Raw genomic sequence first — 27,144 nt, 5'->3', positions numbered from 1 at the left:
TGGTGAAACAGACGTCATACTCACTAGTAATAAAAATAGCTTCAGACAGAACGTCGACAATTTCCTTGTACGGAAGGATTTTTTAAGAACTTACATTTCCCCAGTTGACCCCCATTCAGTCCTCCCGTCCAAGGGGTAGGGTGCGCCGTTTACTCATAACTGGACCCCCTTCGTCAAAGAATACCTCACACCTTGAAATTTTGGCAAAATCCAATCATTCATACCGGAGGAGTTGATTTTTTACTCTATTTCCCCAATTGGGCTTCACCCCTCCCGTCCCTGGGGGGCTGATAATCAAGATTTATACACATTGTTCATTTGTTCATGACCAGTATCGATTTGTAGTAAAAAGCTTATTCGGGAACCACGGACACCGGACGGACGACGGACGGCGAGCGTCGAGTCATGGCAGTGAAAACACTTTTGAGACAACCATGTAACTCTCTAATACACAGAGGTACAAATTTAGTCCCTATATAATCGGAATACCTTTGGACTTTACTTCTAGAAGTGTTTCCACCGACAGGCCGGGAGAAAGACGTCTGCCACAGTACGATGGCTATCAACCCAGATCTCGCTAAAGAGCGACGAAATGCCAGCTTCAATGTTGAAGATCTTACCAACTTCATCTATCACGGACCAGAAAGAGCAAGAAGGAGGCGTTATATTCGTAAGATTCTTATTCTGTTCTCAATATTGCATGAAGTGCTAACTGTCACGTAAGCTGGTAGGGTGATTTGATATCCAATCAAGCAGGTGTACATTGACATGTCAAAATCTAGGTCGCCTTTTGATAAAAACGCAGGATTAGGCCTAGCGTAGTTTTATGCTATTTGTACTTCACTTAATGTATTTGCACATGCATACATGTACACAAGACCTAGTATCTAGACCTATACATTTGTACATTTACAGGGGCGGTATTGCTAGTTGTGATAACGCGCAAGAACTTCATGCGCGCACCCGCACTATATAGTATCTTGCGCGCAACTAACTGTATGACAGGCATATCAAAATTTATCGGTGATAATCAAAGTAATTTCTAATCTAATATATTTTTGAAAAATCACTGGACCCTGCATTAATCAGTCATTCTATGATATACACACATATAATTCGCACACGCATGTAAAATGTACAGTCAAACATCTATGAATCAAACTTCGATTTTTATTTCAATATATTACTACTAATTTTATGAATCAAAGTTTTATGAATGGAACTTTTTGCTGTATCAAAGTTTTTTCATGGACCGTTATCCCTGATAATACAGTCGTTGATGCCTCATGATTTGAACAAAACATTTACCTGTACTGTACATGTATTTTCATCTTTGCATATTGCTACCTGGTGTGCAATTACAATAGTGCGCTAATATCGACTTTGTGTTGCAAGGTTAGTTAATGACTGAACACAGATTAAAGTTTAATTGTTTACTTACATGCCAAGCTCAAAATTATTTTCTTTCGGAATTGTGGGGATCAGATTTCTTCAAAAAGTTTGTACTGGTTTGACAATTTCATTTTTATTTTTTAAACTGGTAATTAATCGTAAGTGACCAAGTGTTGTGTGTTTGATGGACAGATAGGTGGTAATTAGCCATGTGTTATGTACAGGTGGCTTTCTACTCTGTGTATGTATTGACCAATTTCGTCAGAAGACGTGTCAATGTTTTGACAAAAATTAATTTCTAGACAACAAATGACTTTTCCCTTGCTTAACAATTGAAGGGACTGAAAAATCGCTTCACCTCAAGCAAAATTTTCACTCAATGAAATTTGAGTAATCTGAACTAAAAATACAAAGAAATCAGAAGGAAAAAATTGGAACTTGAAAATCATTTTGACTCAAATGGAATTTGACTCAAGTGATTTCGAGACAACAAGTTTCAACTGTACATGTACAGAATGTTTCTAGATGGACAGGTGGCACAGTGTAAAAATTAATTTAGGTCAATCATCAAGTTTATACATGTATAATTTGTACATATATGCCTGGAATTAGTCTGAAGGACTCTATCTATTTGTAATTTTATTTTTATCTTGATCAAGTGTGATAATGTTCACAACCAACACAAAAACAAAATCAAGGATACCGGTAGATAGTCAGAAACTAAGAACCCTTCAGACTAGTGTGAAATGTGATTTTTCCATACAATGGCACTATTTTCTGGTTTTTTTTTTGCACCATGAATAGCCAGGGTGATTTTGAGGCATTGTCTCCTTGTAGTAGCTGAAGGCAATTTTTCTGAAAAAAATTAAGGAGGTCAGTCACATATCACCCAGAGCAATCAGAGTAAAATGTCTTACTACAGGATACATCCAAGGAAGCACAGAGCTTCCTGAGAAACATTAATGTACCATGAATGATTCAGAAGAGTTAAAACACACACTTCTGATCATCCTCGATACTCCAGGGGTTATGCTCACTATCACTCTCTGTAATATTTCATGGAAATATTGAAGGTACAATGGAAGTAATTTGATTGGTCTAGAGTGGGTTTCAGGAGAAAACTGACCAATCACAGACTAATATGTTCCTTTGACGATTACACTGGAGCAGCACCCAACTTCAAAGCCATTACAACATACTGATATGTGACCTTAAAATTTGTTTGATGTACATTAAAGGATCAAACTAGTCTTCTTGTCTTATCCATAAGATGTCGCATATACAACTTACATTCAAGATTTATTTCTATCCTTATTAGAAAACCAAGGAATATTAAGAAAAGATTTTAATAGATGTGCATAGATTTTCATTGAAAACTAGTTGAAATGTATTAACTTTAAGAATGAAATATATAATTGTTTGCAGAGAACATTGCTCTCCAGGAGCCATTTTTGAAGAACTGTAAGCCATGGGCCTTTAGGAATAGAGAAGAGGAATATGAAATATCTCTTGAAAAACAGCTCCATGTCTTTAAGCGCCAGAAAGAACTCAATATAACTGATGATGTTGACAAGTTCTACTACAATGAGTAAGTTTACATTTTTACAGATATAAGGCTACATGTAACCTTACAGTGGATGTATTTACATATTCACCAGATTAATAATATTGCCATGGTGAAGCTTCCATCGTTTGTCCATCATTCTGTCACCTTTCTCTGTAAAATGTTATTCCCTTCTAATTAAGCCATCATGTTACCATGGGGATATTTGATATTTTGGTAAAAGGTTAAAATTTGATGGAATTTCTTAATATTTTCTATTCAAGTTTGACAATAAATCTGAAAAAAGTAAGCAAAGAAGACAAAGCTTCAGCAAAATGACTAAGTTAGCAGATCGTTGTAAATGCCACACTGATTATAAGAAAAACTTTATAATACACAAAGATGAAATACTTGTTATAGAGGAGGTGTAAAATCAGTCAAGATGATGATTATTATCTGTGTCTTCAGATCCAGAAAGAAAGTTTGGTTTGTGTGAGGTTCTATTAGGGAAGAATATGCAAATGTATATTAACTTTTGTGTACACTCGTGATTTGTGTTAAGGTTATATGCTACCTTACATATTATACTTGTGATTTGTGTTAAGGTTATATGCTACCTTACATATTATACGTGTGATTTGTGTTAAGGTTATATGCTACCTTACATATTATACCTGTGATTTGTGTTAAGGTTATATGCTACCTTACATATTATACCCATGATTTGTGTTTAGGTTATATGCTACCTTACATATTATACCTGTGATTTGTGTTAAGGTTATATGCTACCTTACATATTATACCCATGATTTGTGTTTAGGTTATATGCTACCTTACATATTATACCCATGATTTGTGTTTAGGTTATATGCTACCTTACATATTATACCTGTGATTTGTGTTAAGGTTGTATGCTACCTTACATATTTTACCTGTGATTTGTGTTAAGGTTATATGCTACCTTACATATTATACCTGTATGTACCTGTAAGTGTTGATTGTTGACAGAGCTTCAGCTCCTAGTGAGAACGCCCCATTTGGTCTACACTTTGCCATGTTCTTACCAACAATAGAGAAACATGGCACTGAGGAGCAGAGAAAGAAATTTGTACAACTGGCAAAAGACCTCCGAATCATAGGAACCTATGTACAGACTGAACTTGGACATGGTATATTTAGCTATAGAGGGCATATAATTATCATATTACTTGCTGTTCAACAGGGGTGTGGGAAGTGTAGGGGAGGGTGGGTGGGGGATGGGTTTTAGTGGTGTAGTGGTAATGCACTTGCCTTTCACCTAGCTGTCCGGAGTTCATTTTCTGAAACGGATGTGAAAAGGTAGGGGGTCACCTGTCCAACCTGTTTTGGTGGGGTACTCTGGTTTCCTCCCACAGGAAGACCTCATGTGAAAGTTTACTTTTGTTTTCTAAGAAATATGAGTTAGATTTTAGATATGTAGATTTAACCTGAATACATAAATATAAGATTATACTTCAACTCAAATTTAAATCCGCACATCTCCTTGGTAAGATGACATCACATGGTGGTCTGATCTGTATTTCTGTACTCATCAGCATTGTTAGAGACATTGATATATCTACTGGACTTATTCCTTAAATTTAATATTCAACATAACTGGCCTTATGTGTCCTGTCATACCACTATGCCATAAGTATTGTAAGTTATATGTAATATCACTTTGGTGACATTAGAAAGTCATGTCTTGATGATGTCACATGATTTTGTTGGTAGTACCATCTGCATCGAAATAACGCTGTCTTATAGGGAGATTAATTTGAATCACAGCTTACATGATAAATAGAATCTTACACTCATACAGATGTAATATGGAATTTATAAATCTTGTTAATGTCACTCACCTAAAGACTGGTAACAACAAAACATTGAAAAAATGAAATAAGTTCTGTAATTACAAAATCCTATACATTTAGAATAATTAAAACAATTTCCTTGATTTTTAGTTGTTATCTATGTCCATGTACTATAAGATCTCAGAATTCTATTCAGTTTTCCTGATATGAAAGTTCTCCCTGCCTACTTTAAATCTTGATCCTCTGTTGAATTATTGAAACTTTAAAAACAAATATGTTTAAAATATTACACAGATCAGTGTAACATACAGATCTTTCCTGAAGACACCAACTGTTATGTTTTTTTCATTGTATTTCTTTCTATGTCAGGAACCTTTATCAGAGGTCTTGAAACAACAGCAACCTTTGACCCCAATACCCAAGAGTTTGTTCTGAACACACCTACTCTCTCAGCAACCAAGTTCTGGCCTGGAAACTGTAAGTAGACTTGTTTACATGTAAAATTCCTGATAGTGTTACTATGTTTAGCAGTTACAATAAAAATGACATACTGTGTTAGACATGCTGAATATAAGTGTTATACTAGAGATGCTATATATATATATATATATATATATATATTTATAAATGTTACATCAGAGACAATAGGCTTATATAAATGTTACACCAGAGACAATAGGCTTGTATAAATGTTACACCAGAGACAATAGGTTTATATAAATGTTACACCAGAGACAAAAGGTTTATATAAATGTTACACCAGAGACAATAGGCTTGTATAAATGTTACACCAGAGACAATAGGCTTGTATAAATGTTATATAAATGTTACACCAGAGACAATAGGTTTATATAAATGTTACACCAGAGACAATAGGTTGATGTAAATGTTACACCAGAGACAATAGGTTTATATAAATGTTACACCAGAGACAAAAGGTTTATATAAATGTTACATCAGAGACAATAGGCTTGTATAAATGTTACACCAGAGACAATAGGTTTATATAAATGTTACACCAGAGACAATAGGTTTATATAAATGTTACACCAGAGACAATAGGCTTGTATAAATGTTACACCAGAGACAATAGGTTTATATAAATGTTACACCAGAGACAATAGGTTTAAGTAAATGTTACACCAGAGACAATAGGTTTATATAAATGTTACACCAGAGACAATAGGTTGATGTAAATGTTACACCAGAGACAATAGGTTGATGTAAATGTTACACCAGAGACAATAGGTTTATATAAATGTTACACCAGAGACAATAGGTTTATATAAATGTTACACCAGAGACAATAGGTTTATATAAATGTTACACCAGAGACAATAGGTTTATATAAATGTTAATGTAAATACACCAGAGACAAAAGGTTTATATAAATGTTACACCAGAGACAATAGGCTATATAAATGTTACACCAGAGACAATAGGCTTGTATAAATGTTACACCAGAGACAATAGGTTTATGTAAATGTTACACCAGAGACAATAGGTTTATGTAAATGTTACACCAGAGACAATAGGTTTATGTAAATGTTACACCAGAGACAATAGGTTGATGTAAATGTTACACCAGAGACAATAGGTTTATATAAATGTTACACCAGAGACAATAGGCTTGTATAAATGTTACACCAGAGACAATAGGTTTATATAAATGTTACACCAGAGACAATAGGTTTATATAAATGTTACACCAGAGACAATAGGTTATATAAATGTTACACCAGAGACAATAGGTTTATATAAATGTTACACCAGAGACAATAGGTTTATATAAATGTTACACCAGAGACAATAGGTTTATGTAAATGTTACACCAGAGACAATAGGTTTATATAAATGTTACACCAGAGACAATAAGCTTATATAAATGTTACACCAGAGACAATAGGTTTATATAAATGTTACACCAGAGACAATAAGCTTATATAAATGTTACACCAGAGACAATAGGTTGATGTAAATGTTACACCAGAGACAATAGGTTTATATAAATGTTACACCAGAGACAATAAGCTTATATAAATGTTACACCAGAGACAATAGGCTTGTATAAATGTTACACCAGAGACAATAGGTTTATATAAATGTTACACCAGAGACAAAAGGTTTATATAAATGTTACACCAGAGACAATAGGTTTATATAAATGTTACACCAGAGACAATAGGTTGATGTAAATGTTACACCAGAGACAATAGGTTTATATAAATGTTACACCAGAGACAATAGGTTTATGTAAATGTTACACCAGAGACAATAGGTTTATATAAATGTTACACCAGAGACAATAGGTTTATATAAATGTTACACCAGAGACAATAGGCTTATATAAATGTTACACCAGAGACAATAGGTTTATATAAATGTTACACCAGAGACAATAGGTTTATATAAATGTTACACCAGAGACAATAGGCTTGTATAAATGTTACACCAGAGACAATAGGCTTGTATAAATGTTACACCAGAGACAATAGGTTTATGTAAATGTTACACCAGAGACAATAGGTTTATATAAATGTTACACCAGAGACAATAGGTTTATGTAAATGTTACACCAGAGACAATAGGTTTATATAAATATTACACCAGAGACAATAGGTTTATATAAATGTTACACGAGAGACAATAGGTTTATATAAATGTTACACCAGAGACAATAGGTTTATATAAATGTTACACCAGAGATAATAGGTTTATGTAAATGTTGCACCAGAGACAATAGGTTTATATAAATGTTACACCAGAGATAATAGGTTGATGTAAATGTTACACCAGAGACAAAAGGTTTATATAAATGTTACACCAGAGACAATAAGCTTATATAAATGTTACACCAGAGACAATAGGTTTATATAAATGTTACACCAGAGATAATAGGTTTATGTAAATGTTGCACCAGAGACAATAGGTTTATATAAATGTTACACCAGAGATAATAGGTTGATGTAAATGTTACACCAGAGACAATAGGCTTGTATAAATGTTACACCAGAGACAATAGGTTTATGTAAATGTTACACCAGAGACAATAAGCTTATATAAATGTTACACCAGAGACAATAAGCTTATATAAATGTTACACCAGAGACAATAGGTTTATATAAATGTTACACCAGAGACAATAGGTTGATGTAAATGTTACACCAGAGACAATAGGTTTATATAAATGTTACACCAGAGACAATAGGTTTATATAAATGTTACACCAGAGACAATAGGTTTATATAAATGTTACACCAGAGACAATAGGTTGATGTAAATGTTACACCAGAGACAATAGGTTTATATAAATGTTACACCAGAGACAATAGGTTTATATAAATGTTACACCAGAGACAATAGGTTTATGTAAATGTTACACCAGAGACAATAGGTTTATATAAATGTTACACCAGAGACAATAGGTTTATGTAAATGTTACACCAGAGACAATAGGTTTATGTAAATATTACACCAGAGACAATAGGTTTATGTAAATATTACACCAGAGACAATAGGCTTGTATAAATGTTACACCAGAGACAATAAGCTTATATAAATGTTACACCAGAGACAATAGGGTTATGTAAATGTTACACCAGAGACAATAGGTTTATGTTAATGTTACACCAGAGACAATAGGTTTATATAAATGTTACACCAGAGACAATAGGTTTATATAAATGTTACACCAGAGAAAATAGGTTTATATAAATGTTACACCAGAGACAATAGGTTTATATAAATGTTACACCAGAGACAATAGGTTTATATAAATGTTACACCAGAGACAATAGGTTTATATAAATGTTACACCAGAGACAATAGGTTTATATAAATGTTACACCAGAGACAATAGGTTGATGTAAATGTTACACCAGAGACAATAGGTTGATGTAAATGTTACACCAGAGACAATAGGCTTGTATAAATGTTACACCAGAGATAATAGGTTTGAATAAATGTTACACCAGAGACAATAAGCTTATATAAATGTTACACCAGAGACAATAGGTTTATATAAATGTTACACCAGAGACAATAGGTTTATATAAATGTTACACCAGAGACAATAGGTTTGAATAAATGTTACACCAGAGACAATAGGTTGATGTAAATGTTACACCAGAGACAATAGGTTTATGTTAATGTTACACCAGAGACAATAGGTTTATATAAATGTTACACCAGAGACAATAGGTTTATATAAATGTTACACCAGAGACAATAGGTTTATGTAAATGTTACACCAGAGACAATAGGTTTATGTAAATGTTACACCAGAGACAATAGGTTTATGTAAATGTTACACCAGAGACAATAGGCTTGTATAAATGTTACACCAGAGACAATAGGCTTGTATAAATGTTACACCAGAGACAAAAGGTTTATATAAATGTTACACCAGAGACAATAGGCTTGTATAAATGTTACACCAGAGACAATAGGCTTGTATAAATGTTACACCAGAGACAATAGGTTTATGTAAATGTTACACCAGAGACAATAGGCTTGTATAAATGTTACACCAGAGACAATAGGCTTGTATAAATGTTACACCAGAGACAATAGGTTTATATAAATGTTACACCAGAGACAATAGGCTTGTATAAATGTTACACCAGAGACAATAGGTTTATGTAAATGTTACACCAGAGACAATAGGTTTATATAAATGTTACACCAGAGACAATAGGATTTTTTCTGAATGTTAAACACCTGAGAAGAAAACTCACATTGACAGATCCAACAGTACAGCAAAGATACTAAAAAACCTGTATGAACTAAATTTGATCACAAAGAGAGAAAAAAACTTAAAACTATTCATATTCTTTTAAATATTTCTGTTCTTTCCTTTTTGGAAGTATATGCTCAGTTAACCTGGACAATCTGACATCTTGTACCTGGCATGTTTAATGTATTGGTCAGGTTATTCTTGTACTGGAAACAGGCAAATCTCAATCAGGTGATTACAGGTATTGGTGTTTTCCTTCATGTTGAGTCTATCTGGTACATTTATGAAGCATTTGGTACAAAATAGTGTCATTATTAATACGCCGTGGAATGCAGGTGTCTTGACATTTTCAAGGATTAGAATCAAAGTTGGATATGAAGATGGGAATACAGAGTCCCAGGGTCTAGGTTACCAGTTTTATCTACTGGAACTAAAATTTAGGCTAAAATGTTTTTTTCAGTGGGAAAGACCGTCAACTACTGCATCCTCATGGCACAGCTTTACACTCAAGGCAAATGTCACGGTGTACACATGTTTCTGTGCCCCCTCAGGGATCTCGACACCCACCAGTCACTTCCAGGTGAGGTTCCATACAGGATGTTTATATTATCTGTACACAGAAAGTTTATGTTTTTCCCTTTTGGTACCTCAACATTCAGCATAGCATTTTGCTGCTCCCTGCCTAAATTTACACAAAACGTTTTAACTCACTTAAATTGAATAATCAGTTATTTTAAGTTTTCCTATGGTCAGCCGAGTTCAAGATAACAATGTTCAACTGTATGTCCAATATTTTTGCTGGCAATAAACTCATACAATATGAAAAGCCTGCCCTGAATCAATTATTTTGCAGTTTTGGTCAGATGTCAACAAGTATGTAACACAGCATCAATCAGTCACATCTCTATGTCTCAAATTTACAACTTCAGGTTTAGCACTATCTATGTTCTGTGCATGCAGAATGTCTTACCCCGGCAAGATACAGATGTCTTACTCTCGCTAGAAGTACAGATATTTCTGTCTGATAGGATAGAATCACATAGTCTAGATTTTGAGTTCATAGCATACTTTTATGCTCTTTTCGTCAAATGTGCTGATTAGTTTGCAATTTGTTTTACATTCAAGGGGTGGAATTAGGTGACATTGGACCAAAATTTGGATTTGGGTCTAATGATAATGGTTATCTTCGCTTGAACAACTTCAGAATTCCTCGGGACCATATGTTGATGAGATATTCCAAGGTTTGTGTGGATTTTTCAAAGCTGCAGATGTTTTGTATTAACTGTCTTTATCCTGCAAGTGGTACTGCCGTTATCAGAATACACATATATTTTTGCTGTATTAAGCAGTGACAGAAAATAACTTTTTTTGGCATGCATTAAATTGACAAAATAACTTTCTTGTTTGCTTTAATATTTCATTTTAAAATATAAAACAATGTTTTTAATACACTATCTTAATTGTTGTAATCGACAGGTTTATTTACGTAAATTTGTAAAATTGTTTTTTATATCGATGAAAGCAATTATTTTAACATTTACCATCAGGCACAATTAAGCATAACATCAACATCGGGTAAAAAAAGATTGAAAACTAGCTCATGTAAAGCTCTCTACTTATATCTTTCTTCACTCTTTCCAAAATATAGCTTATATTTGAAGACTTTGTATTCTCTAAGTAAAGTCATTTGTGTCTGTTCACCTGAAATTGACAGTTCCTTTGTGTCTGTTTACCCGACATTGACAAGTCCTTTGTGTCTGTTAACCTAACATTGACAGGTCCTTTATGTCTGTTTACCTAACATTGACAGTTCCTTTGTGTCTGTTTACTTAACATTGACAAGTCCTTTGTGTCTGTTTACCTAACATTGACAAGTCCTTTGTGTCTGTATACCTAACATTGACATGTCCTTTGTGTCTGTTTACCTAACATTGACAAGTCCTTTGTGTCTGTTTCCCTAACACTGACAGGTCCTTTGTGTCTGTTTACCTAACATTGACAGTTCCTTTGTGTCTGTTTACCTAACATTGACAGTTCCTTTGTGTCTGTTTACCTTACATTAACAGTTCCTTTGTGTCTGTTTACCTGACATTGACAAGTCCTTTGTGTCTGTTTACCTGACATTGACAGTTCCTTTGTGTCTGTTTACTTAACATTGACAGTTCCTTTGTGTCTGTATACCTAACACTGACAGGTCCTTTGTGTCTGTTTACCTGACACTGACAGGTCCTTTGTGTCTGTTTACCTAACATTGACAGGTCCTTTGTGTCTGTTTACCTGACACTGACAGATTTGTGTCTGTTTACCTGACATTGACAGTTCCTTTGTGTCTGTATACCTAACATTGACAGTTCCTTTGTGTCTGTTTACCTGACATTGACAAGTCCTTTGTGTCTGTTTACCTGACATTGACAAGTCCTTTGTGTCTGTTTCCCTAACACTGACAGTTCCTTTGTGTCTGTTTACCTGACATTGACAGTTCCTTTGTGTCTGTTTACCTAACACTGACAGGTCCTTTGTGTCTGTTTACCTAACATTGACAGTTCCTTTGTGTCTGTTTACCTAACATTGACAGTTCCTTTGTGTCTGTTTACCCAACATTGACAGGTCCTTTGTGTCTGTTTACCTAACACTGACAGTTCCTTTGTGTCTGTTTACCTGACATTGACAGGTCCTTTGTGTCTGTTTACCTGACATTGACAGTTCCTTTGTGTCTGTTTACCTAACACTGACAGGTCCTTTGTGTCTGTTTACCTAACATTGACAGGTCCTTTGTGTCTGTTTACCTAACATTGACAGGTCCTTTGTGTCTGTTTACCTGACACTGACAGGTCCTTTGTGTCTGTTTACCTGACACTGACAGGTCCTTTGTGTCTGTTTACCTGACACTGACAGATTTGTGTCTGTTTACCTAACATTGACAGGTCCTTTGTGTCTGTTTACCTAACATTGACAGGTCCTTTGTGTCTGTTTACCTAACACTGACAGGTCCTTTGTGTCTGTTTACCTGACACTGACAGGTCCTTTGTGTCTGTTTACCTAACACTGACAGTTCCTTTGTGTCTGTTTACCTGACATTGACAGGTCCTTTGTGTCTGTTTACCTGACACTGACAGGTCCTTTGTGTCTGTTTACCTGACACTGACAGATTTGTGTCTGTTTACCTAACATTGACAGGTCCTTTGTGTCTGTTTACCTGACACTGACAGATTTGTGTCTGTTTACCTAACATTGTCAGTTCCTTTGTGTCTGTTTACCTAACACTGACAGGTCCTTTGTGTCTGTTTACCTAACACTGACAGGTCCTTTGTGTCTGTTTACCTGACACTGACAGGTCCTTTGTGTCTGTTTACCTGACACTGACAGATTTGTGTACTTTTGCATTGGGTGTCTGTAATATTTTCTTGGTGACATGTTTTGCTACTGTATATGTATTAAGATACATGTAGCAATATATTTCCTAGAATCAAGCGTTGCTATTATTTTTATTGAAATACATGCCCCTGAAGATTTGGTTAAAATACATAATAAAAATTTTCTAATTCTAAAAACTGCTTGATAAGTTTCTGTATGTTGTGTGACAGGTACTAGAAGATGGAACCTATTTAAAGCCAACGAACTCCAAACTGTCGTACGGGTCCATGGTGATGATACGTGCTGGCATTGTTAGCGCAGTGTCTCGGTCCCTGGCTCAAGCCTGTGTCATCGCTGTCAGATATAGTGCAGTTCGAAGACAGACCGAGGTGTCCCCAGGGTAAGAATGTCTCTTGGTGACATGATTAGTAAAGGTCTTTACAGGGAAAGAATATCTTCCTGAGTATTTCGTCCAGTGCTGGTCTTTCCTGAGACAGAATTTCTCCCCGAGTGTTTCACACAATTGAGAACTTTCGGGGGATAAAGCATATCTCAAAATGTACGCATAAATGCTGGATCCCTAACCAGGAATTATGGGGGTCTATAGATTTACACTGTGTTCATCCATCCTTCCAATATGATGTCCATTTCCCGGTTCTTTTGTCTGCATCCTATCTCCTACAGTATACTACTTGTCACAGGAATTTCATACTTGAGTAATGGTTTCACTATGGTAAAGAGGTGTGTGTCATGTACCAAAAGTACGTCAATCTGACCTGCTTTTTAACCTTTGACCTAATTAAACAAACATTTGTTGGGGCTTCATCTCCTACACTACTTGTCACTGGAACTTCTTACTTTGGTATCTAACCATCTACAAAAAACAAGAAAGTAAGATAACCTAAGATGTGATTTGTGTTAAGTTCAAATGTAATTGCGTATTTAGATTAGGTTCTGTGTTATGTTTGAACAGTGCTTTGATTATAAGGTCATTGGGCTGATCTTCTAGGTGAAAGGGGTCAGATTGATTAAACCTTTAAACAAATTATTCTGATTAAACCTAGAATCATATATATTTATGTGATAGGTATCTTGAATGAATCCCAACACTGTTCTTTAAAAAATTGGCCTTGCGACATCTTCTAGGTCACATGAGCCAAATTTGTTCAAATTTTCAGCAATATTTTCTCATTAACTTTGAAAATAAATGATGTGAATGTTGATGTTCTTGTAAAAAGCATGGAGTACAAGGTGAGTGATGCAGACTCAAAGGGCACCATGTATTAAATCGAAAATTAGATTTTGATAGTTGTAGATATTGATCAAAAGAGATAATTGTAGCATCATTGAGGACAACATGAACAGGGCACCTTAAAGTCATTTATCAGCTTGAGCTGGTGAAATCAAGAGAGTTGGCAAAACTTATTGTCTCACATAACTTTTAATTAAAATTTTTAAATCACACCTCAAAGTTATTATCACTAATGTGAAAATATTTTTCACATTTGCTAAAACTTAACATAAAGTATCATGTGACTAAAGTTGAACCATATTATCTCAAACTGTTATAACTCGAAGACTGTGTTAAATTAAAAGTATTCAAAAGGCCTGTGCAAACTTCACATTAAACATTCAAATTAACTTAAATTGAATACTCTGATAACTCCGCCTTTCCCAGTTTTGTTGCCTTTGAGATAACAAGGTTCAATTGTAACTGATTATACTTAATTGCCTCATTTTCTTATTGGTGTTTGTGTCTTTCCTTTAATAAACAGTGGACCTGAGGCCCAAATTCTAGACTACCAGACTCAACAGCACAAACTGTTTCCTTTGCTAGCTACAGCTTATGCTTACTATTTTGCTGGGCAAGCGGTGCAGGCCAGCTTTTTGAAGATTTCAAAGGAGATAGAAGCTGGAAATCTTCAACAGATGCCTGTGGTGAGTGGGGAGGTTTTAGCTTTGCTTAGCTACTGTAAATATTAACTAACTTAATGTTAAATCAGGGTGAGACACCAGGAAGTGGCAGTGTCCAACAGGTCAAATCAAGGAAAAATTAACTGAAAGCCTCCAACCATGTGAATGTAGAAATTTTAAACAAATTTAATTTGATTCTTTTATGCTCAATTCATTACGAGTATTTGTTTTATACTTGGATTTCTTCATCACTAGTTCCTTAAAGAGTGTAGTTTCCCTTCTTATACATCTATATAAAAATATCAGTGTATTTTATTTGAGTTATATCTGCAAATGAAGGAGTGCTTTTTAATAGGTCACAGTAACCTTAATTTATATGCCTTCTAATGACAGGTTTTATCATGTTCACTTCAGAGGAAGGGAACATTTTGTATTAGTGCTGGTTCTTCTGGTTCTTTCAAGTATTCTACAGCTATGAGGGCTGATTGAGAAGTTGTAAGTCTCATAATTAAGGCTTTGACTTTTGGCGGTCATATTGCATTATTTTTCAATGTAATCCCCTTCCATATCCCCATTCCCCATTTTGCCAGTGATGTTTAAGGGCCTCAATGCCTCTTTTAAAGAAGTCCTTTTCTTTACTGTTCAGAAAGTCCTCCACTGCATGTATGATGGGTGTGAACCAGGTTGCTTCCATTGTTTAGACTGTTGGGGTGAAATGATGGCCCCCACATTTCATCCATAGTCACAAACCTCTGCAGGAAGATCTGCCTCTAAAAGGTTCAGATAAATAGGCATCACAGCCTGTCTTGTGTGCTTCTGATCAACTGTCAGAAGTCTCAGTACTGAACAGGCTGAGACTTTCTCATTGCAATATCTTTGGAAAGAATGTAATATACTCTTCCCTGTGAAATCCCAGCTGTACTGGCTATATATCTCTCTGTAACTCACCTGTCAGCTATAACAATATCTTGGACTTTATTGACCATTTCTGTGGTTAAAACAGTGACAGGCCTTCCAGGATGGGTGTGATCCCCAAGGCTTCACCTGCCAAATCCACTTAGATTCTGCCACCCAACTTTTCACTGGAGCATATGAAGGGGCACCATTTCCTAGAGCCGCTGCCCTACCATTAAGGATAATCACTGCTCTTTCAGCGATTTTGTCCATTTTTCAATAGTCGATTGCCTTGTTTACTTCATGGTGCTACCTGTTCAAAATAAACTGACCAAATGACACCAGTCTTTGGGTACATAGCCTTAAATAGTCTGGGAACAGTAATGCTGAAAAAGGACATCCCTGTTTAATTTCTTCAATACAACACTCTTAACTGATCACAATTAACCATCATAGCTTAAAGAAAGTGGCAGTTTGTTTGCATTACCTAAAACCTATGTGCATTGTATTGTTATAAGGTCACTGTGACCTTGACCTCAAGATTAAAGGTCAAAGAAGTGTGATTTTTTCCAATAATTTCTTAACTGCAATAACATTTAAACTAATTAAATTATTTCAGTAAAAGTTGCTGTACACCTTCATCGTCTACTGACAAAATGCAGTGCTTTGTTGTTGGATCAATGTGATCTTGACCTATAGGTCAAAGTTCATATAAGAGTGAATTTTATTTTAATGTCTTGTTGGCAAGTTTTAAGTTTTAAACTGTTAACTGTAAAGAAATATTTATGCATGTTTCTGCACACCATTATCACCTACTGATAAAAGACTGTACTTTGTCATTAGATCGTTGTGACTTGGATCTTGAGGTCAAAGTTAAAAAATGTGCAGTTTTTTCCCAATAGTTCCTTGTTGAACAATACTTTTTAATGGTCCAAGATATCTTAATGGAAGTTGCCTTTATCACTCACAGATGATGTGAAGTACTCTGAAGGGAGACACATTGTGTTGGTACTAGTTCTTCAGCTACTTCTTATAGTTACTTGTTGATGTTTTTTCTGATACAATCTTGTCTGGGGCAGTTTTGATACAATATTGTCTAAGGCAGTTCTGAAGCAATCTTGTCAAGGGCTGTTCTGATACAATATTATCTTGGGCAGTTCTGATACAATCTTGTCCGGGGCAGTTCTTATACAATCTTGTCTAGGGCAGTTCTGATAAAATCTTGTCCGGGGCAGTTCTTATACAATCTTGTCTGGGGCAGTTCTGTACATTCTTGTCTGGGGCAGTTCTGTTACAATCTTGTCTAGGGCAGTTCTGTACATTCTTGTCTGGGGCAATTCTGATACAATCTTGTCTAGGGCAGTTCTGTACATTCTTGTCTGGGGCAGTTCTGATACAATCTTGTCTAGGGCAGTTCTGTACATTCTTGTCTGGGGCAGTTCTGATACAATCTTGTCTGGGGCAGTTCTGTACATTCTTGTCTGGGGCAGTTCTTATACAATCTTGTCTGGGGCAGTTCTGTACATTCTTGTCCGGGGCAGTTCTTATACAATCTTGTCTGGGGAAGTTCTGTACATTCTTGTCTGGGGCAGTTCTGATACAATCTTGTCTAGGGCAGTTCTAATACAATCTTGTCCAGGGCAGTTCTGATAAAATCTTGTCCGGGGCAGTTCTTATACAATCTTGTCTAGGGCAGTTCTGATACAATCTTGTCCGGGGCAGTTCTTATACAATCTTGTCTAGGGCAGTTCTGATAAAATCTTGTCCGGGGCAGTTCTTATACAATCTTGTCTAGGGCAGTTCTGATAAAATCTTGTCCGGGGCAGTTCTTATACAATCTTGTCTAGGGCAGTTCTGATACAATCTTGTCTAGGGCAGTTCTAATACAATCTTGTCCAGGGCAGTTCTGATACAATCTTGTCTAGGGCAGTTCTAATACAATCTTGTCCAGGGCAGTTCTGATAAAATCTTGTCCGGGGCAGTTCTGATACAATATTGTCCAGGGCAGTTCTGATACAATCTTGTCTGAGGCAGTTCTGTACATTCTTGTCCAGGGCAGTTCTAATACAATCTTGTCTGGAGAAGTTCTGGTGCAATTTAGTATGGGGCAGTTCTGATACAATTTAGTCTAGGGCAGTTCTGATACAATCTTGTCTGAGGCAGTTCTGTACATTCTTGTCCAGGGCAGTTCTAATACAATCTTGTCTGGAGAAGTTCTGGTGCAATTTAGTATGGGGCAGTTCTGATACAATTTAGTCTAGGGCAGTTCTGATACAATCTTGTCTGAGGCAGTTCTGTACATTCTTGTCCAGGGCAGTTCTAATACAATCTTGTCTGGAGAAGTTCTGGTGCAATTTAGTATGGGGCAGTTCTGATACAATTTAGTCTAGGGCAGTTCTGATACAATCTTGTCTGAGGCAGTTCTGTACATTCTTGTCCAGGGCAGTTCTAATACAATCTTGTCTGGAGAAGTTCTGGTGCAATTTAGTATGGGGCAGTTCTGATACAATTTAGTCTAGGGCAGTTCTGATACAATCTTGTCTGAGGCAGTTCTGTACATTCTTGTCCAGGGCAGTTCTAATACAATCTTGTCTGGAGAAGTTCTGGTGCAATTTAGTATGGGGCAGTTCTGATACAATTTAGTCTAGGGCAGTTCTGATACAATCTTGTCTGAGGCAGTTCTGTACATTCTTGTCCAGGGCAGTTCTAATACAATCTTGTCTGGAGAAGTTCTGGTGCAATTTAGTATGGGGCAGTTCTGATACAATTTAGTCTAGGGCAGTTCTGATACAATCTTGTCTGAGGCAGTTCTGATACAATCTTGTCTGAGGCAGTTCTGATACAATCTTGTCTGAGGCAGTTCTGATACAATCTTGTCTGAGGCAGTTCTGATACAATTTAGTCTAGGGCAGTTCTGATACAATCTTGTCTGAGGCAGTTCTGATACAATCTTGTCTGAGGCAGTTCTGATACAATTTAGTCTAGGGCAGTTCTGATACAATCTTGTCTGAGGCAGTTCTGATACAATCTTGTCTGAGGCAGTTCTGATACAATTTAGTCTAGGGCAGTTCTGATACAATTTAGTCTAGGGCAGTTCTGATACAATTTAGTCTAGGGCAGTTCTGATACAATTTAGTCTAGGGCAGTTTAGTCTAGGGCAGTTCTGATACAATTTAGTCTAGGGCAGTTCTGATACAATTTAGTCTAGGGCAGTTCTGATACAATTTAGTCTAGGGCAGTTCTGATACAATTTAGTCTAGGGCAGTTCTGATACAATCTTGTCTAGGGCAGTTCTGATACAATCTTGTCTAGGGCAGTTCTGATACAATCTTGTCTAGGGCAGTTCTGATACAATCTTGTCTAGGGCAGTTCTGATACAATTTAGTCTAGGGCAGTTCTGATACAATTTAGTCTAGGGCAGTTCTGATACAATTTAGTCTAGGGCAGTTCTGATACAATTTAGTCTAGGGCAGTTCTGATACAATTTAGTCTAGGGCAGTTCTGATACAATTTAGTCTAGGGCAGTTCTGATACAATTTAGTCTAGGGCAGTTCTGATACAATTTAGTCTAGGGCAGTTCTGATACAATTTAGTCTAGGGCAGTTCTGATACAATTTAGTCTAGGGCAGTTCTGATACAATTTAGTCTAGGGCAGTTCTGATACAATTTAGTCTAGGGCAGTTCTGATACAATTTAGTCTAGGGCAGAACTTATAAACACTTTTTGAGTGTTAAATGTTAAGAAATAGCCTACACCCTAAGGTGATATGGAATGCACTGTCTATAATCTGGTAATCGCTGCCTCCTTTTTCAGGTCAAAGGTCAGCTGAGTGCAGAAATATTCAACGCCTAGTAAGGGATATGCTTTTGTTCATAGAAACAAATCTTAAAGGAACTTTTTATATTTTACAGGTCATATATTTCATGGTTGTTGGGTTTGGGCTGCTTCACAGATACCTAAATTTGCATTTGTTTATCCAGTGATATCAATGTTTACAGACTTAACAGATTTTTGCTGTCTATTTAATTTTATGTTATCTTTCCTAATCATGAATATAAAAAAATTAAATCTCCCAAGGATATAACTAACTACACAGTACATACATGATTTTTCTCTGTCAGTCTCTTCAACATGTTGTTTCTCCTTTCACTTCTCAATCTGTTTTTCAGAGTTTCATTGGATGAATATATTTCCGTATTTGTATTCACAGTTACATGCTCTGTCAGCGGGCTTGAAGGCATTCAGTTCCTGGGGAGCTTCAGCAGGAATCGAAGTGTGCCGTATGTCATGTGGTGGACATGGTTACTCCCTAGCTAGTGGGCTTCCAAAGATCTACACGAATATAACCCCAGCCTGTACATATGAAGGAGAGAACTCTGTAATGATGCTTCAAACTGCCAAGTAATGAAAATGAAACTTTAACTTTTTGCCCCAGTCATGTTAAGCCCTCCATCATCAGTCTGTCTGTCCATAAACACTTTTTGATATCGCTATTTTTTTGAGGAACACCAGATATATCTTTCTGAAATTTCATATGTAAGTTACCCTTGGTTCTTAGTTGTTTCTGTATGATATTGGTACTGATTAGAAAATCAGAACAGCAGAAAGGAATTGGAATTTCTTTGAATTTTACAATGAAAGTAAAGATTATTATTGCTATTTCTTCAGAGGAATGTTCAAATTTTATGTGATTTATAGCAAAAACAGAGGAGAAAAGGATAAGAATAAAAAAGACGTAACTTTTAATGAACAAGTTAAGAACAAACAATAGTGGGCATCAAGATCCCTCTGGGATCTCTTGTATTATTAAATAATACAACAATTAGATGGTATAACGATAAGATGCATCAAATCAGGAATATTTGGGATAAGCAGTAGGAGTTTTAGGTTGATCAGATTGCTGGTGGGATCTCTTGTTTGGGTGTTGTATTCATTATCATTTTGGTCTCAAAAACAATTTTAAATCATTCCAAGAATCATTATATTTGTCAGGGAGGCTCCTTCAATGAAGCCCTTCAAAGTTTCAGAAAGGAAATGACCTTGACTTATATTCAAGATCATAGGGGTCAAAGTTATGGAGACATGTCTTCATTTTTAGACATCTTATTAAGAACAAGTTCTTCTGAGAAATTATCATTATGGTTCAGATAAGAATCATGATATGTGGACTGTAGATTTTTCGGGATGAATTTCAATGATGTGAAATGATAATATATCTGTGAAATGTATTAAATACTAGGTGAGTGTTGCAAACTGGTTCGGCCTCTTTGCTATAAGGAGTGTTTAAGTGATATAGTGTCATCCGTGTCTGTCTACCAATTCTGGCCTGAATCACTGTCATATCTTAATGGGAACCTCTTAATATATATCTTCATTAATTACCTAGTATCATCACATCATCTTTTCCTTATGTTGAGGTGGTCACCAGTCAAGGTTAAAGAGTCAAAGGTCAAATATGCAAATTCATCCAACAATAATACTCACATGGAATGGATGGGAAATGACAGACCCATGTCTTTTAGAAATCTTCTAGTTAACCCATTGCAGGAAAATTCTTTGCTTTGTTTTAGAAAATCTCCATGTTTCCTTTATTGATTTAAATTTTTAAAAATGTTGGTAAAAAAAATAAATTTTGAATTTTGACTTATTAATTGTCTCCTCTTAAATCAATTTTCTTCTTATTATTTTTTGTTATCTTATATTTGTTAAATGCTTTTCGTTTTTTAGATATTTGTTGAAATGTTCAATGAAAGTCCAAAAGGGAGAAAAACTACCCGAGCTTGTCTCTTACCTTTCTACTGACCTGTCTGCTAAGTCATGCATGGCAGCTGATGTTTCACTTAAGTGCCTGGTCATGGCATATGAACACCGGTCTGCAAGGTTGACCAGTGCAGCAGCAGCAGCAGTTCAGAGGTACATGAGTGACGGCCAGAGTCCAGAAAAGGCTTTTAATATGGCAGCAACTCAAATGACATGGGCGGCGAAGGCTCACTGCCATCAATATGTTGTTAAGGTGTTTGTAAACACAGTGGTCGAGGCCAAGATTGATGACAGAACAAGAGCTGCACTGACTACTTTGTGTAAACTGTATGCTGTTAATGGCATTATGGAAAACCTTGGTGAATTTTTACAGGTAAGAGTGAATGGTAAGAGAGAATGTTACAGAAGAGAATTACTTTTTTTATCCAGTATTTTGAGACACTTCTTCCTTTATTTTGTTTTTGCGTTATCTGTTGAGATTGAAAGTCTAAATGCAGGATTTGTTAAACTGTTTTCAACAAATCATTTTCTGGTAGAATGTTCCCAAAGATACTGTCACTGTAGTTAGGAATGGATAATATAATAGGTTTACTTACTTAGCCTTACTTAGATGTTACTGTACAGGCTTAAGATCTCTATATTCAGATCCAAATCCCAGGCATGAAATGTTAGTTTATCATGGTCACTCCTAGTCAGTGTGAAGGTATTCTATGCACTGATGTTATGAACCCTGTTTATTCAATATTTATCTAATCTGTTTTCAAATGTGTTGAAATGTTGATGCCTGTACAACTTCCTCTATTAGCAAGTTACACTCATTCACATCTTATAAGCAAAGATGAAAATCTTAAGTCAGTTGGCTGATTTCAACCTTTTTGACTTCCAGAAAACAGATAATTCCATATTATCTAGTTTTCCACTAGAAAACAAATTGAGAATAGAACTTGATCTCTGTCAAGATTTTCCATTTTCGTCTCTGTATAAGGGAGAAAAAACCACTATTATCTGATGAAACTAGTGAATTATCAAGTGTAATAGAAAAAAATATGTAAAATAGGGTGAAACAATGTAATCTTCAGAACTTACTGCAGCAACTAATTATTAACTAAGTTTCAAGCATTAGAGTTTGGCTTGGAAATCATATTTAGTTACCAAGTTTGATTTTGGTGATAACTAGGTTAAGAGGTAAGATTCATGATGTATGTAAATTGATTATTCATTGAGTACATGTATTTGATGTCTCAATTCTTTCTTGTTTCAGGACCAGTTTTTCAACAATGATCAGGTCAATATTCTTACTAGGAAGTTGATGACACTTCTAGCAGATGTACGACCAGATGCTGTGGCCTTGGTGGACGCCTTTGACTACCACGACAGAATCCTTGACTCCTGCATTGGACGATATGATGGAAATGTGTATTATGCACTATATGAGTATGCCAAGTCATCTCCACTTAATGAGAAAGATGTAAGCAAACGATGAATTTTAGTAGGTTTTGTTTTGTCATTGTACCCATACTTGAATAAAAAATTATTAAGGCAAAAACAATTATTTAAAAACAAAAATGAATTCCAGTTTCATTTTGAAAGCATGTTACCAGATGTATTTTAGGATTTTATCTTTATCTTTATTATAGACAAATAAGATCAGGTAATACTGCTGGATATATGTGGAGAAGGGTGTTTTACACTCTGTGTGGTACACATATGTAAATCAATCAATAAATCAAATCAATGTCTGTGTGGAAGTGTCAACATCATCGTTAAATATATTTACTGTTGTATATATTGAATAAGAAGATAAGTTTAAAAAAAAAATAGATAAGTAAATAAATAAGATAAAGTAGAAATATATATGTATCAAAGCCAAACTTTTCTATATTCACAGGTGCTAGACTCCTTCCATAAATATATCAAACCGCTGCGAGAGGGACAGACAAGTTCACCTGTCCCGGCCCGATTATAAGGGAAAGAACTCTTATCAACACAATTGTTGAAATAGGAAGGAGAACCTTGACCTTCATGTGAGGACAGGGGGAGATAATCCCTAATAACATGACTTTTATGAGAGGGAAAGAAACTGATGTGATTCTTAGGAAATATTCCATTCCAGTGTGTTTTAGAACAAATATTTTTTTTGTTTTGTTTTTTTTTAATTGGTGTTTTGCATTGTAAGAGAATATGTTCGCCCACTATATTGCTTGTTTAAAGTGGAGAAGAAAATACATGTATCAAAAACATTTTTATGCATGATTGACTTCTCAATATTTGTGTTTATTGACTTTAATAAAACTCTCAAAATACATCATTAAATTAGGATGTGTGTTTAAGATTATTCTATGCTAATATTCTGAGGTCATTTAATACAGACTAATACCAATCAATGAGACATTGTGTTTTATGATGAAATGGCCTTTGAAACTGTAAAGCAACCCTACACTGACGACAGGAGTCTCAGATGCTCGGAGGTGTGAAATTTGGGACAACCCAGTAGCTCTGAGGCTTAATGGCTTCAAAATATAAATTGTGTAAACTTTTTGATGACCTTGGTTTTGTAATATAGAAAAAGAGTTTTCACATTCAAACTTTAAAGGTAAGCTTACAATGTTTTTAACGATCATGTTTTCATTACTCTTCACTTGGTTCATGGAAAGACATATATCTTTTGACCATAACAGAAGATTAGTTTTTGTCAGTTATTCAGTTTTTTTTAAACAGAACATGTTACTCTGTAGTCAGAAAAATAATTTTGGAAAAAGAAATGGCCTATAAACAGATTTTAAGATTGAAGGTATTTTGGGAGTATATTGTCCCAATCATTATCCCTGAGGCTAGACATGGACTCACCTTGTCAATTTAATCTTCGTGGGCATTATATAGCTCTTCTGAACCTAGTCCTCAATTTGCATTAAACGGTGCTATTTATTTGTCTTCGTTTGGATTACAGGTGGTAGACACTGCTGGTGAACAATTAGTCCCAGAGTTTTACCATAACCTGCCTGACACATTTTAATTCATTGGAATAGTGGCATAGTTCACAATGTACACTTCTGCATGATGTTATTTTGAAACAATCAGATATAGAAATATTACAAATTGATAGAATTATGGGATATAGGACTAATGCCCGTCGATTTTGAGATTTTTTTTAGATAAATTTGGATATCCTTCAATCTGGGCCCATAACATCACAAGTCCTAGAAGGACAATACAGGTATATCTACTGTATCTAATTATAAGTCTGTATTAAAAAGTACTAATCACTTGTGTGTCTTTTTTACAATGTTGAAGTTGATTGAAGTTTTGGTTGATATTGTTCAGTCAAACTATCAAAATATGATTCTTCATGACAAAAGACTACTAAGTCTATTTTGTAATTTTTTCAAATGTTATGTGATATACTTGTTTGATGTACAGTTTCATTTACAGAAATAGTGATCCCTTGATTTTTTTATCGTGTTATTATTCAGTGATAGTTAAATGAATAACAGGAGTTGTTTACTACATTATTCAGTGTTCATGTTCAGCATCACCACCAACTAATTTGAAAATGTGGAACTGCAGGTAATTTTGTGACTTTATTTTATTTTTTTTTTTGGTTGTAAAAATTCATTTTTTGAACACATTGTAATGACTGTGATATGTTAAAAATAGATTTACAATGATAGATACAATGTATACAAATCTATAAAAATATAGTATGTGATCTTTAGTATGTGTTGATATACACTGAAACCTGTCTGAATTACTGCTGAGAATACATTTTGGTCTAGTATACAGTTACTATTTTTTGTCCAAAATTAGCCAAGACTTGATATGTGGCCAACAACATCCTCTAATATTTGGTAAAATTTCTTCAGTGAGATGTGAATCAAACAGGTTTTGCTACATATCTCATACCGAACAGATATATTTTTGTATCCTACTACATGAGGTATCTAAAGTTGATACTGAATTATATGTTTTTCACACTATTATAGAATGCAGTCAAACCTGTCTGAAATGCTAATTTTTGGATTCCTTATTTAACGTTATTCATAGTAATTGAACCTCCATGTAAAAGCTACCTGTGTATAAAGGCCACTTTTTCTGGTCCCTTGAGTGGCCTCTATAGACAGGTTTGACTGTATATTTATATATTTAATATGTTAATTAACCTCATCACCTCATAAAATAAATGGCAATTGATGATGTGTTTGTTAGTACAAAAGATTTAAGAAAAATTCCTGCACTTCTTGAAATGGAAATATTTTTCCAGATTCTAGAATGGTCACTTTCACTTTATATCAGAAACTTTTCATATGCAGCTGTCAATAAACATGATTTGAGAAAAAAACACTTGATTCAGAAAATATTCAATTTGTGAAATTTGTATATTTTGTAGAGCTACAGTGGGTTTCATTTTTCCTTCGGAAGAGTAAACATCATGTTCAAATTCTGTATCAAACAACAGTTGATAAACAGGAGCTTTCAATTATGGCAGAGTTGGAGTAATTTAAAGAAGAAGGCGGCATGTTATGTAATATTAAACAGTGACAAATGTATCATGATTATAATCCAGTCTCCTAAGGGAAGTAACTCTAACTAAAAACAGATTATTTATAAATAAACAATGTATTGCCATATCAATTATGGTATTTTATTATGATGATTTAGTTGCATGGAGATTTACAATTTTATTGTAAAATTTGGTGTGTATTTTCATGGCAGTGTAATCAATCAACTGATTTGTGTTTAAAAAGCTGCAATACTTCTTTATCAATAAAAGTGACTACATTATCACGATGAGTTTAATTTATTTTCAAAATATCAAGTCTCTCTGTAAGGAAAAAAGATCTGTTGACTAACCTGTTGCAAGGATACTTTAGGGTTGCTTATAATAATCAAGTAACAATAGACATATGACCCATTTGAAAACCACCTTGGCCATGTACAGGGAAGTAAGTTTCAGTAGCAAGAGATGATAAAACTATTAACATGAAATTTTTAGCTCACCTTTGACCCATGGTGACCTATGGTGATGGCATGTTTACCGGTGTCGTGCATCTTTTAACTTTTTATTTTTTCGACTTCTTCTCTAAAATTCATGAACCAATATAAACGAATTTTTTCAGAAATCTTCCTCGGCCAAAAATGAACCTAAATTGTGAATCATATGGTCTCCACCCCAACCCTCACATACCCTCTCATACCCTCTCAGGGTCCTGAGGGGTGAAATAAATGGGAAAAAATTCACTCAAAGTTTGACGATTTCCCCATGGAGAAGGAGTAAATTTCACTAAATAGTGTAACAATTAAAAAAAAGACTCATCTTGTAGAAGTAATAACTGGACTGAAGTATTACAGGAAGGTAACAGTGACAAGTGATAACTGGACTGTAGTATTACAGGAAGGTAAATGTGACAAGTGATAACTGGACTGTAGTATTACAGGAAGGTAAATGTGACAAGTGATAACTGGACTGTAGTATTACAGGAAGGTAACAGTGACAAGTGATAACTGGACTGTAGAATTACAGGAAGGTAAAGTGACAAGTGATAACTGGACTGTAGTATTACAGGAAGGTAACAGTGACAAGTGATAACTGGACTGTAGTATTACAGGAAGGTAAACGTGACAAGTGATAACTGGACTGTAGTATTACAGGAAGGTAACAGTGACAAGTGATAACTGGACTGTAGTATTACAGGAAGGTAAACGTGACAAGTGATAACTGGACT

The 27,144-nt window shown here is 35.1% G+C and overlaps 1 protein-coding gene across 1 annotated transcript; it reads left to right on the top strand.

Annotated features, from left to right (window-relative positions):
• The first annotated feature begins 555 nt into the window (after window positions 1-555).
• On the top strand, window positions 556-26,161 carry LOC132557485 (peroxisomal acyl-coenzyme A oxidase 1-like). The gene is made up of 12 exons (XM_060221975.1): window positions 556-670; window positions 2,818-2,980; window positions 3,944-4,104; window positions 5,137-5,244; window positions 9,963-10,082; window positions 10,628-10,743; window positions 13,087-13,256; window positions 14,632-14,794; window positions 19,875-20,065; window positions 21,392-21,797; window positions 22,686-22,892; window positions 23,313-26,161. The coding sequence occupies exons 1-12, from the start codon at window positions 556-558 to the stop codon at window positions 23,388-23,390; spliced, it is 1,998 nt and encodes a 665-aa protein (XP_060077958.1). The 3' UTR covers window positions 23,391-26,161.
• The last annotated feature ends 983 nt before the right edge of the window (window positions 26,162-27,144 follow it).

This window comes from Ylistrum balloti, unplaced genomic scaffold (genome assembly GCF_031769215.1).
Source record: "Ylistrum balloti isolate Yb309-2 unplaced genomic scaffold, AGI_CSIRO_Ybal_v1 Utg370678, whole genome shotgun sequence".
Lineage (NCBI taxonomy): Eukaryota > Metazoa > Mollusca > Bivalvia > Pectinida > Pectinidae > Ylistrum > Ylistrum balloti.
Note: the sequence above shows the minus strand (reverse complement) of the source record. Positions and strands in the feature narration are given on the sequence as shown.

Bases quoted from the DNA above. Each gene is read 5' to 3' on its own strand.
- LOC132557485 (XM_060221975.1), top strand. From the start codon at position 556: ATGGCTATCAACCCAGATCTCGCTAAAGAGCGACGAAATGCCAGCTTC. The intron at 671-2,817 runs GTAAGATTCTTA...AATTGTTTGCAG, and splicing joins AAGAAGGAGGCGTTATATTC to AGAACATTGCTCTCCAGGAG. The intron at 5,245-9,962 runs GTAAGTAGACTT...TGTTTTTTTCAG, and splicing joins CAAGTTCTGGCCTGGAAACT to TGGGAAAGACCGTCAACTAC.